This window comes from Larus michahellis, chromosome 8 (genome assembly GCF_964199755.1).
Source record: "Larus michahellis chromosome 8, bLarMic1.1, whole genome shotgun sequence".
Classification (NCBI taxonomy): domain Eukaryota; kingdom Metazoa; phylum Chordata; class Aves; order Charadriiformes; family Laridae; genus Larus; species Larus michahellis.
In genome coordinates this window covers 16,136,890-16,150,607 of record NC_133903.1, presented here as the reverse complement: position 1 = coordinate 16,150,607, position 13,718 = coordinate 16,136,890, and the positions used below count along the sequence as shown (strand labels likewise).

Sequence of the window (13,718 nt, the reverse complement as noted above, 5' to 3'; positions counted from 1 at the left end):
ATGAAGTATCGCTTTCTTTGCAAGGAAATAGATGCATGAAACTGCTCACAACTTTCCCCCAACTGATTCTTATAGCATAAAGTAAGATTATTTTTTTTTTTTGCAAACACTGAATAAAAGCATAACAATTTTCTGAGTAAGTGCAAGAAATGGCATTAATTATACTAATGTTATTGTCTACCAAAGCTGCTTTCAATCTTTTTTATATTCAATAGCATGCATCATCATGAATTGGTGATAAATATAGATGAAAAAAGGTAGTGATAATGAAAGTTATACAGGTGTAAATTAGAGCATATTTTTAAACTACTATGAAGTCACAGTTTCTTGAGATAACATAAAATTATAGGATATATGCACATCCTAAACTGAATCCTGGAGAATTTTGTACTGTTCGTATGCTAGCTGATTATCGTTTGGGCAATGCTGTCTGGGAAAGTTACAAACCTCTATTTCCATAACTTCCTGCTCCCAATCTTTTTCTTAATGCCAAGGAGCCAGCGTGGGGACGGTACAAGCCATTGTGTATTGGACAAAATTGAGCCATGGTCACTTACTATTTGGGGAGCAGCTATGGAGGCACTGTAACCTCAGGTCCCCAGCCTCAGCCCTCTCCTCCTCAGTCCTGGAAAAGAGAATATAGAAGTAGCACCTTTAACAGAAACAAAGGCTGCTCCCAAATGTACATACATGGAAGGGTCAAAATCAATAAGAGTACAACATACCTGGGCTCCTCCATCTATAGCCAGCCAGGCCCATTATGGAGATCGTAATGGTCTCAGGAAGGACTCGGTTCCTTTGGCTTTGCCCCTCTCAGGGGAAAGCTCATGTAAAGAGGCCATGGGGAATAGAAATGAGGGGCTCAGGGCTGCGTCTCTCCCACTCTTTCACTCTTCAGGATGAATCTAAGCGTCGGGGACTAACAGCATTGTACAGTACGTGTGTGTTGGAAGTGGGTATGTTGCTAGTGCTACACCATTTAAGTGCCAGTCCATGTAATTTTCCAGAAGGAACAGCTCTGCAGATAAACCTTCCTGTGTTGCAGAATAAAGTACAGAATAAATCCAAGGCAGAATGTTACACTCACCCCTGTGTGCTAATGAAAGGTGAATAGTCAGATTGGAAATTCTTATTGATGTCCATATGAAAAGATACTGACTCTGTAAATGAGGTATGGTAGGTCAGTAGCTTAAAGCCTGCTCAGATATCGAGGTGACCAAAGAGGAAATCAGAGCAAAAGGTTGGCATGTCTTTGGAAAGCATTGATATGATCTGCACGACATCTGATATGAGCATAATGGAGTTAGAGAAAGAAAACTGTGAGTAGGATACATTAGAGAAATGTACAAAAAAGGAAACAATAGCGTATGCGAATGATGATTTGAAAAGTTCTGATTCTCATAGTGTTGAGAATAGTCCTGATTTACTATCCCTGCAATAGCTTTAGTCCTTCCGACTATTTCAAACTGCTCCTAGCACTTCAAAACTACAGTTTCTATTCCTGCAGAGTCATTTTGTCTGCACTGGTATCAATGGCTGTTTGAACTCAGTTCACTCTAGAATTTCACCAGGAGCATCTGCCTGATGTTGGGTTGGTTTTGCAGATCAGAGTAAGGGCTCAGTCAGCAAGAAAAATGTTGTGAAATCAGCTGTGATGCCACAATGGGTGTTAATGGACAGCTGCAAGTTGGCAAATGTTGTGCTATGGATGAGTGAACTGTGGAAGGCTGAATCTTCCAGATTTACTTGCTAAATTTGTATGTTGGTTTAACAGCACCCACTAAGTGAGATTTGCTTCACAGGGAGCAAAAGGCTGGATATCAGACTGGAGACAGGGCTATGCTGATCTCTAGGATCCCCTCTCCCACTTGTGCCAGGGTGGGCTGACCTCCTTACCCCTGTCTGCAGTAGCTTCAGTTCCAATGGAACTCAACACCCCTGGCCTCACGCAGGGACACCTCCCACTGGACCATGTTGCTCAAAGCCCCATGGCCTCGAACACCTCCAGGGATGGGGCATCTGCAGCTTCTCTGTGCAACATGGGCCAGGGTCTCACCACCCTCATAGTGAAAAATTTCTTCCTAATATCTAATCAGAATCTCCCCTCTTTCAGTTTAAAACCATTACCCCTCATCCTATTGCTCCACTCCCTGATCAAGAGTCCCTCCCCAGCTTTCCTGTAGCCCCTTTCAGTACTGGAAGGCTAACTTTATTCCTTGCTCAAGGCAGGGGCAAAGGGATAGCGGTCCTTTGTCTGTGTGCGTTACACAGGGCATTACAGAAGCCAAATAGCTGGGCAGTGGAAGAGGAGAAGTTCCTGGCACGTTGACATTCCTTCAGCTGACGGTCACTTATAGCTTGTCAGACTGTATAGGAGAGAACAAAGAATCCCTGTCCCTTTGGCTTATCTGGAAGGATCCTGAGGGCAAAGGAAGCAGACAGGTATGTGGAGGGTTCCTTCTCTGCTAGCTGGGGTGAAGTGTAGATAATGGACTATGCTCAAGATCATATGGGGCAAGAGCATTCATATGAAACAGAGCAGAAAAAGAAATTGAGAGGCAAGGAAGAGAGATACCTATTATGAACTGACACCTAATAAACTAAAAAAATTGAAATAGATGGGCAAATGTTATAGACAGATATTCAGGTAAAAGGAAAACCAGAGAAAAAGGGAGGACAACCAATAATAGGCCAAAGACTGAAACCAGGCATGTTGCAGAGAATTCTACCGATAATTATATAGAACACTTAATACATGAATAATACGTCCAAGCCTGTATCACTTACGTGTTCTGCTTAGAGTTATTCTGAGGACTATCACATCTTTTATATCTGAAGAACTGTATATCTTTTGATTTTATGGTATGAACTACAGAGTCTATTTTGTCTGGACTTTTCAAAGTATCCCGGGCCTGGGAAGTAAATCATAAAATATAACACCATGAATCTGTGATTTTTCAGCAGCTTGCTTAAATGTCTTCCCAGTGATAGAAACAGTAAGGTGCTCAGCTGTTGAGAGACAAAGTCTGTGTCTTTGCGGTTGCAGGTAGTCAGAGAATTTGTTGGTGTCTATGTAAACGGTCTCTGTTTGCAACCCGGTTGTGGTTCTGTGCGGCCGTGGGGCTGGTGACTATGGGCACTGCTTAAGGTGGAGTCAAACCAGGCTGTGGAGCCGCATTTGGGGTGTACACATATATTTTTTGTGATTTGAAAGGTCTTTCCTATGCTCTTCACAGCTGAGGCAGTTCTTTGGATGTGGAGGTTATCAAGCAGCAGCGACGCAGGCTGAGGGAGGCTGACGTGCGAGGGGAGGGATGGGGTGGGCTGATGGGGACAGCGGGGGTCAGGGCAGCAGGCCATGCACCAGTGGGGCTCAGCCCTTGCAGCTCCTGCACTGGGTGGTGAACGTGGTGCACACTTGTTAAATTGGGAATTCTCAAGGGAGCATTTCAGCTCTCTAATCTAGTGCATCTCTAGTAAATCTTCTGTTGTTATATGCAGCTACATGCGATTAAAATTAAGTGAAATACAATGGTTACGTTTGACAAAGTACTTGCTAGATTAGCAGTATTTTACTCTCAGTATTGTTTATAAAGCAAATTTCTTCTCTGTGAGCAGGGGCCTGTAGAAGAATATTCCAACAAAAAACTTCTATCAGGCAAAGTGGGGCTAATGCTTTTCTTCCCTGTCTCCCAGAAGATAAACTGCAGCTGTTGGGAATAATGAGAAAGCTTCAACTTCCGCTAGAAATATATTGCTCTTAGAAAACTGCCTATTGCACAAAGTCTATTCAACGCAGAGGTTAGATGTGTGTGTACAGTGGGTGCTGGATGGTGCCCGGAGGCAAAGGAACATGCGAAGAGGGTAGTGATAGGTACAAAGTAACAGGAAGGAAGAAAGGCTGGAGGGTTTTATTTATGAGATATGGGAAGGAACATGGAGGTGGAGGAGTAGGAGGGAATGTGAAGCATCCCTGGATATATGCACAGGAAAGACAGAGAATTTAAGTTATTTTCTATTTGTGCAAAGGTCGGAGCCAGGGGAAGTTGTGTGTTTGCTGGGACTGCTGGCACCCCCAGCATGTAGCAACACTGCGCTGCTGATTGATGATCCCTGGACCCCCTGCAGTCTCAGAGTATTCCCAGGTCACAGTAGGGAAGCTGATCATGAATATGCTAACTTCAAAAAAAAAAAAAAAAAAAAAAGGATGCAATGCTGCACAGCTTTAAGTCTCTGGAATGATCCCATGGTAACACTGTCTCTGGGCTTCTTATTATGTATTCAGATACAACAATTAAAATAATGTGATATAAAAAAAGAAAGTCATAATCATGAAGTTTGGGAACACCACATGCTTGAGCTGTGTTTGCCAAGTGTGCGTGGAGGGGCTTGGAGGATGTGACCAACAAGTGAATTGTTCACACAAATTCAAAATCAACAAGGAAGCTGGAAGGACAGAACAAAATACACAGTCCGGTCATAAAGCAAGTGGCAGAGACAAAGCATTGTCCCTGTATGCTGGTCAGGGTGGCTCTGACCAGTATACAGAGCAGTCACAGGGAGCAGGCTGTTCTGTATGCATGTTGCCGAGTATGGAGCTTGTTTTGAATGATACATATAAAACAAGAGTTTGTACTGGCCAAGGTGGGACTTGTTGCTTGCCTTGGGCATATGTGTGTTAAAAACCTTGCTAGTTGCCTGGACAAGTTCCAGCCTTCCTTCCAAGAGACCTGACAAAGCCTTGATGCTGCCTTTGGCTTGTTGTCATTCTTTGGGGCCCTTCACCTGTTTATGCAGCGTGTTGGGACCATGGTCTCTCAGATTACAACTAATCCAACGTGGCTTTGATTGAAAAGTGTTACGTGGTATTGATTTCCATGCATGTAAAAATGGGGGAGGGAGGAGAGCTGTGTAATATGGTGAGTGCAAGAGGAATCAAAATCAAACCGCACAATACCTGTGTGAGATGAAGAGGATTACTGTCCTCTATGCCATTAATGTTTTTTACTATTTACTGTTCCAGAAAGAGCAGTAGTGGTACTTTATCAAGTTTCCTTAGCACTTCCCAATGTAACTCCACATATTCTGTTTGCTTAAATTTCTGCCAGTCTCTTGTCTGCAATTCTCACTTCAGTAATCCGGCCGACTGTTTTCCCACCCTGAGTGTTGATTTCTCCTGAGGCACAGGCTGACCACTTCCTCTTCACTGTGTTTGGGGGATTTTTCTCACACACAGAATTTTTTAAAATTCACTGTCATCTTTAAGTGCAAAATTACGAAAATCATGACTGTTTGAATCATTTTTCTCATACTTCCAGACTGACTGAAAGGTAGAGGGGAAAACCTTGAAGTTGGCAGAGGAATAACTAACAACAGAGACTATTAGTTAAGGTTGGGTAACCAAAGCAAAGGAATAAGCATGGAAATTCTCTAGTTCTTCCTGCTCAGGAGAGCTCCTCACTTTGCTCCTGAAATGTCTGATCATTTCAAATCTTCTCTTTCCTCAGAGCTTCCCAACCACTCTCTTCCATCTCTGAGAAACTGCCACATTGGTCAGAAGAACAAGAATGAATTCTCCTTCTGTTTTCTGTCCCCAAAAGATCTTTACATTATTTCCAACAACAGGCTTTCAGTGAGGATTCTCTGTACTTATCAGCCTCTCAATCCGTGAAGGTATCCCTATGGAGTCCATCATACCTTCCCTGCTATGTGAGGTCAGTATTTGCGTGTTCTTTACATTCTGCAATTTTAAGCAAAGCCTTAACCTTCTCATGAAAGAATGAGGGCAGCAAATAGCTCAGTGCGGCCACATGGGCCAACTGAGAGTGCGTGGGGTCAGCAGTGTGGCGGGTGGGCAGTGTGTGGTGACGGGCAGAGTGGAGGATTGTCAGGACTTAGATCCACCTGAGGCCCTGGTAGCAGCTTAGGGGGCACTGCGGAATGCTTCTGCAGTGCGATATGATGCATGCGCTGTATTTGCGTGGAGGAGCTCAGGAGGATGGGTTGTGTGGAGGAGCCTAGGATGGGTTGTAGGCATGCAACTATGGAAGATGGCGACTCCAAAGTGTCCTAGTGGTGGCTGGAACATGTCTTGGCAGCCATTAGGATTATTAGGAACTGCTTACTACATGTGCTGAGAAAGGATGGCTGCAACATTTGTTATATCCCCACAATTTTACCTTTCCAGAGAGGGAAAATTGGCTTGTATTGGCAGCATAGCTTCTTATCAATTCCTATGAATCAGATGTGTACTGTAAGGACTTGTCAGTCTTGTGTTTTAATGAGTTATATTAGAAAAGGCAGGCACTGGGACATCACAAAATTTAAGAAAAAACAAATCAAGGAGGATCTTTTGTGCTTGTCTTTAACACACATCTTCTCCAAGTATCTCAGAGACTTCACCCGTGTGTGCTGGAACGGGTGAGAGCCTGGATTTTCTGAGACTAGAGGAGTCCATGAAAACCTCCACTGATGGAGCGACTGACTGCACTGACCTTTCTCTGAAGTACTTCATGGCTTCCTGGTCTAGGAAGTTCTGCTCTTCTCGAAAGCCCTGCTCAAAGATTTTGCGCTTGTGTCTGAACTCAATGACAGTCTTAGTGTAAGAGTTCAAGGTAGTAACGGAGGCCGCCATGCAGCAGGTGAAAGAGCCCCATGCCAGACTGTGGAGAGAGAAACCAGCAGACAGAGCTGGGTTAAGACAGCAGCTCATGTTATATTTCTGACGCCAAGAGACACACATACACAGGATGCAACTAGGCAGGTAAGTCAGTGGTGACAAACCCCTTCTCCTCACCTTACCTCAAGTGGCCTGTGGCACGTGCTCAGGGGTGCAGGCAGGGTGCCGGGCTAGGGGCTGGGCACAACTTTCATCCCGTGGAGAACCATGTGGCAGAGTGCTAACGTGAACACTCGGTGCACTCTGACAGAAGAGCTGAATGCCTCTTGATTTTCCTTTGAAAGGTTTCAGAGCTTTGCAGACAAGTGCTAAAACCTATAGAACAGTAATGAACTCTTGGAAGGAGTAATGCCCCAGAGAGCACCTCTTTTGGACCAGTGGAAGTTCTCCAGCACCCATGGGTGACTGTCTCTGCACAACGCTACTGCAGGGATGGTTTCTGTTCGGTTTCTTATGCCTTCATCAGACTACTGTATTTCCTTCTTTCCTACTTAATGGACATTTCTACCATTCCTGGCTTATGGTCTCTGAAAGCCTGACCAGAACAGAAGACAGCGCTTCCATTTTGTGAAGAGATCCAATCTGAGGGCAGTGCCCCAAGCATGCCAGGGGCAGGACACCTGCAAGTCCCAACCAGGAGCATGCGCAGACAGAGGGAGAAGGGAAGTGGAAGAAAAAAAGTGACTGCCTCAATGCCAGGCTGGAACCGCAGCGAGCGTTGTCCTGGGGTCTCCTGGCAAAGAGAGTTCAGCTGGGAGCTGCTCTGCTCCCTGCCCATCACTGGGTTTCCCCCCGGGTGCCTTCTGCCCTCCCTGCACATCTCTCCTCCAGCCTTTACCTCACTGATCTCAAGTTTGGATGTGGCTGGGGGGAACTCACAGCCCCAGGGAGTTTAGGTGCTTTTTGGGCATGAAATGGGGCTACAAAAAAAGGCACTGAATTCCTCCTTTTGCCTGCAGAGCTTATCTGTGTTGAGGCTCCCCTGGACTTCACATTCAGCCCATCCGCTCCAGCTACATGCAGTTCACAGTGGCTTCCGAACTAACTTGGATTAACTTTATCATCTGTGTCAGCTACACACTTTATCTGCACCTCGCTTTCACCTTTTCTATAGCCAAATTGAACGTTACTATAAATTATGCAGAACAGAAAGAATACAGCCACAGTAGATTATCTTCTAAATATGCATTATCAACAGAGCCCTCAGCGTGAGCTGTTTTCCCATTCTGCAAAGGATCTGCAGACAAGGAAACAGTTTCTCATTTCAAATTAGGCAAAACTTGAAAAAGAACACATATTCATGAACTGAAAAATCTGGGGGGGGGAGGGGAATGGTTCAAGTAAACAGAAATTTCAATTATTTCAAAATTCGGTGCGTAACAAGTCCTTTAGGGACTCCCATGGCAATGAAGTGTGTGGAGGCAGCCCTTTCCTAGTCATTTTTGAACCCAGTTGCCAGATGCAATCAAATGAGAAGGAAGCGTAGTGAACCCTGGGGTGATGAAGCTCCCTTAGGTTTCCGCGGTTGGGTGGAGAAGTGGAAACCTGTGCTATGTGCGAGCGTCCAGGCACAGGGAAGGCTGGCAAGTATCTTGCTCCTACATGGAGCGCGTGGAAAAGCTCCAGCACCCCCAAAGATTTCCATCTGGGCTCCTAAACAATATCATGGAAGAAGCCAGCTGAAACCACATTCTTCCCTGTGCCTGGTTGGTGCCTGGGGAATGACATACGGAGACACATTTCTTGTGAAAGTTTCTGATAATTTCTAATCATTAACTCAGAAATGCGGAAAGGTTCAGAGAAGGAAATACAGAATGAAGACTCTCAATGTGACCTCAGGTCTGGCATCTGGTAAATCATAATAATGAGACAATTAGGATTGATATGGTTTAGGTTTTATGGTCTTTGGTTAAATGTTATTTATTTTTAAGTGTAAAGAGTATTTCTCCCACCTGTAAGAGTGACATTGTACCTTAGGTGAAAACCTCTTTAACAGCAATGCCACTCCATACCAGCTGTGTCCCAGCTGTGGTAGGACTGCACCCATAGTGCCTCTGGTAGCTGAGCTCAGGGCTGTGCTCTCAAATTCCTCTGCGGCTCAGGTTTCTGTATTTGTTTTCTTTCTAGAGGGGCCGAGCTTGAACATCCGCTGATCCTCAGAGCCACTGAACCCCCTGCCCGGAGAATCCCCTGGCCCACTCCTGGCTTGTGCCAGAGCACAGACCAACCTGCAGGTTTTGCCAATGGGTAAGATAACAGGGCCAGGCGGTGGGACATCTGAGCAGACCACAAGCAGCCCTTCCTCATTTTGAGGAGCGGTATCTTTATCATTCCCTTTCAATAGAGGGGAAATAAAGTCACAGAAAAGGTAGTTTTCCGATTGACACTTGGGAAACAAATGCATTCTAGATCTCCACTCATGCCCTTTGGCTCTTGGCCATGGGGAGGCTGTTCCCTGGCCCTGCTTTTCAGCGGTGTTACAATTCTCTGTGCTCTGACACGTTGTCTAGGAAGGTGCTGCAGTGGTTCTTTTTACAGGAGGCTGTAAGTAATGCTGATGTTAGCGCTACTGGTTCAGGGATATTTAAAGCTCATGCTTCAGGCCATCTCCTGTACCCAAATGGAGGAGAAAAAAATTCCTACAAATGCAGAGTTTCCACCAGGCTGGGTGGGCATTTGTTTTTAACCCTTCTTAAAGAAGGTGTTCAAATCTGGGCGATGCCGGGGAGGTTGTAGCTCTCTAGTCCATAGAGCAGTGGTGGTTCAGTGTTAGCTGGAAGGAAGAAACCTTGGGTTTGCTGTGTTTGACTTTCAGACCTTCCTTTGCCAGGTCTGCTACCAGTCACTGGCGTGGCGTGAGGAAACCCATGGCCTTCCTCAGACTGCTGAGCACCACTGCAGGCTGAAATACTGCTGCTATTCATGTCTGCCCTGGGGGAGCTGTTGCTGAGTCGATGTTTGCACCTTGCCCATCATCCTGCATAGGTAAGTATGTTGCCTTGGAAGGTATTAGGGAAGGGAGAGAGCTCACCAAATCTGAGAAGCTGCTTTGTGACAGCAACAGCTTGAGCAGAGCTCAGCTTTAATGAGGGTGAGCCAACAGTGACTGTGTAGAGTGAAGCTGAGATCCTGCTTGAGGAATATGGGAAGAGCTGAGGTTACTCCCACACATTTGTCTGCTTGTGGGTATCTCCAACATCCTCCAGGGTCAGTCCTGGTCTTTAAAGGAAAGCCCGCTGTGCCTCGGCTCTGGGGAGAGCTGCAGGCAGGGGGTGCAAGGTCTGTTCTGTGACCAGGCAGCGCCGAGAGCTGCCGTGGCAGGACAGGTGCTGGGCTCCAAACAGCCCGGAGCACAGGCAGGGAGAGGGGCCAGGGAGGGCTCCTAACCCCCTGCGGCACCCACCAGCCTCTGATGCCCCTTCTGAGACATGGGGGTTCTTGTCTTCCACAAGGTGAAGGAAAATAATGAGTGCTTTATCATGCTAGACATTTCACAGCATTCTGAATTTTGAGTATTGCAGTAAATTATAAAATAGATTACCGAAGACAAAGTAATAGAGAACACACCTCATTATTTAAATATATTAATCATTACACAGTTATTATGACAGAATTATTATAAATATTTATACAAATATTATAAAGATATGAATGCAGTATATTTATGTGTTTATCATCATACGCAATCGATATTCATTGTTGATACACAAAAGATCTATTTTAAATATAATGGGATTTATATTTTGTAACATGTTATTAAAATGTTAGTAACTCCTCCCAGGAAGCACAGTGTAGTGAGGAGAGAAGGAAAGACTAATAATTCCCCGCAGTGCTGTGCATAAGGAGTACATGTACTTATTTATTGGTGTTAGCAAAGGTTGTTGTCTCTGCTTTGAGATGGAACAAAAATAATATGCTATATTTAGAAATGAAAAAAAGAAAGCATTTTCCCCAGCCATCCGAAGAGGCTGATGCCTCTAGAGGGATGCGAATGTTGTTTGCAGGTATTTCTATTCTCCACAGGCTCCTATTCTTGTTAAGCTTCTTATAAACTTGCAAGCAATATAACACGGTCGATGTCTCTTGGCCAAATTATTTTTACGTGATTTTTTAGAAGATACATGGGAAAGGTTAAAAAACAAAATAAAAACAGTCTCCAAAATGCTGCGTCCATTTTCCCAAGTCTTCTCCCCACAATCCACAGGGAAGTATCATGGTGCCAGGAGCACTATGCCTTCCTCTGCAGTTGTGTTAAAATTTGCACTGTAAGGTTCAACTGAGACATTAATTAAAAACAAAACAAAACCAAAAAAAAAAAAGTTAAAAGTCTCTGAAATGCCATGGCAATTATGTACCTAAATTGAACTTTAATGAGAGTGCTCAATCTGTGTTGGTAATTGTGGCTGGTGTTTATTTACAAATGCTGTGTACCTGCTGATGCGCACAGCTGCTGCTGCTGCACAGTCACTGATAACTGTCCTCTAACACCTCAACAATTGTACGGCCCTGGTGGGTTTTTGCTCCTAGCATTTTGGCAGCTGGAAATTCATGTGCCTGTTCCTGAAAATTTGAGATGATACGTATAATCTCCCAACAGACTGATGGAAAAACTCCAAAATGAAAAGATATGAACTGGTGGTGACACTTACCAGAAGGACCATCCATAGTCCCATGAATGTGGTCGCCAGTCCTCTGGCCCAAGGCTGACTGTCACTTGGAAAACTTGAGTATACATCATGTGTGCCACCATCCCCAAGAGACCTGAGAAGCAGGGATTATAATAGCAATTTTTGTGCTAATGTTTTTTTTATAATTCTTGAGATAGCTACTGCTGGAAGTGCTTTGAAAGCTCCAAAAAAGTCTTTGTTGTACTTTTATGCCTCCTATTCTACTGTGGAGGAGGGAGCTGCATGGGCAGAGGAAAGGTGTGACTGAGAGCTCATTATTTTACATCATACTGAATTCTCAATTATGAGAAGAGTTAAAGAAAGAAAATTGTTGAAGAAAATGTTGCACAATTAGCATCGCCACCAACCTTGCTGCTGCAAAACAGGGGTATGCCACCCACAAGTTATTGCACTTAGCCCAGCGCAGACAGGCCTCAGGTATGAGAATAAGGAGAGAGGCTGCTCTAGGCAATGCAAGATTGAATGTGTTAACACCAAACAACGATATTTTATCTGAACAGTTGCTAAGATTTATAAATTTGAAAGTTATAAAACACCTGGGAGTTACACAAGGAAGCTAACTCAGCACTCCCGATGATGTGTGGAGAGAGGATTACGATAGGCATACTTTTGATGGTACAATGTTGATGATGCTTGCTTTTGTGACATCATTATATTTTGCTGAGATAATTACAACTGGGTGAAGATTAGACGGAGTATTAGACACTCTGCTCACCGCGATGCTAGAGAACGGGGCTGCAGTTAGATCACTGAGTTTGCTCTGCCACTTTTCTGGCCAGCATGGCTCTTCAGCTTGAGCAGAAAAAAATGCCTGAATTTTTACACCTAGGCATCCCTTTGAGGATGATCAAAACTTTCCAAGAAGTGGTGGCCAGTAGCAGCTTGGAGAATTTTCTGGCTGCAATAATTTGGGATGTGTCTGCTTTAGTGCCCGGATGGTGCAGAGTGATGCTCCCAGCTAAGCTCACGAAAGGGTTCCAGCAGTTGGGTAAACCGTGGGGCAGGATCATCACTTCCCAAACAGACCTTGGACCTACAGATGTCAGAAGCCCCTTGTGCTGCAATGACAGTTCAAGGCACTTTGAAATACCGATATTCTGCCACAGTGGGGTACAACATGGGCCCATATGGTACACTTTGCTCCTTAACCAAAGTCGCCATTTATTGGTATCTCTGACCACCTACTTTTTTCCACAGTTGCCCTTCCTCCATATGGAAGATCCTGATTTTCCCTCCTCAGACACGGATTTTGTCTCTTCTTTCCTTCTGACTTTCAGAGTCTAAAGCGCTTCATTAGTCTCACCAGCCATGTGGATGATTCAGGGCAATGCTGGGGGAGGGGAGTCGGGGAATGTCATGTTTGTGTTGTGGGTATGTTAAGCAGGACCTTCAGCAAGACAAATGGCGTGTTTGATACAAACAACTGCAGAGGCTGAAAGAAGACAGTTTATTACAAGAAGCTGTGGTGGTTTGCTCAGCAGCTTCATGTCGGTGTCACACGCTGGGAAGTTAGGAGGTGGAAAGAGCAATTCACATTGGAAGAAATGATGTTTTGGCAGGGTGGGCGGCCTAATGGGAGCACAGCAAACCAGTACACACCTTGCTTGTTTCTGGCTATATTTAATTTTCAGAATGCATAGGGAGCTTGCTGTACTTTTTAAATCAGTGGATTTTTCTCCAGCTGACAGTTATGGCGTTGATCATTAAGTCTGGGGTTTGCTGTTCGTATACCTACTGTCAGTAATTTTTCAACCTTAATAAAATATTACAGGCTGCCCTGAGATGTGTCATAGTCACTCAGAGCCATCAGGACATGGCCAGGACCGGCTTCAGCAAGGCTGGTCTGCTCTTTCCTGTCGTGCAAAACCTTAACGGGGTTTCAGCAATGTTCAGCCCCTTCGCTGCGTGGGAGGCCAGGATGGCAGTCCCCTGATGCTGGTGAGTAGGAGGTCATCAGCAAGTCCTGCTGCAACACGGGGATCACAGTGAAAAAGTGGCACTGACTGCTTTTTCTGCTTAGTGGGGAGGAGGGTCGGGGGCGGACAGGTACCTGGCTGTGCTGTCAGTGGCACTGTGCCATCTACAAGCTATAGCAAAACAGTACGAGTCTGTCTTTCATTGGGCCGCTTCATGCGCTTTCGCTTTGGTTTATTCCTGATGCCACCCATTGGTTTGGTCTATTTTAGACATACTTTGCCAAGCGCTACGTGGGGATGCCCTATGATATTTTACGTTGTACGTTTAATGGTCACATGTTAGATAAAATGGCCTGCCTGTAACGTAAATCAACAAAGGCTGTATTTACAAGACCATCTTTTCCTCTGACTAGCTGCTTAAGGCTGGACAAAGAG

At 44.9% G+C, this 13,718-nt stretch overlaps 1 protein-coding gene across 2 annotated transcripts in view; it reads right to left on the bottom strand.

The window, feature by feature from the left end:
* Positions 1-13,718, bottom strand: part of GSG1L (GSG1 like) — a 66,249-nt gene that overhangs the window by 16,616 nt on the left and 35,915 nt on the right. For both annotated transcript variants that reach the window (XM_074597840.1, XM_074597841.1), the window contains 2 exons: positions 11,329-11,440; positions 6,495-6,662 (listed from right to left, as the gene is read on the bottom strand). In XM_074597840.1, the coding sequence (XP_074453941.1) occupies positions 6,495-6,662; positions 11,329-11,440 (280 nt within the window). The remainder of the gene's footprint in view (positions 1-6,494; positions 6,663-11,328; positions 11,441-13,718) is intronic.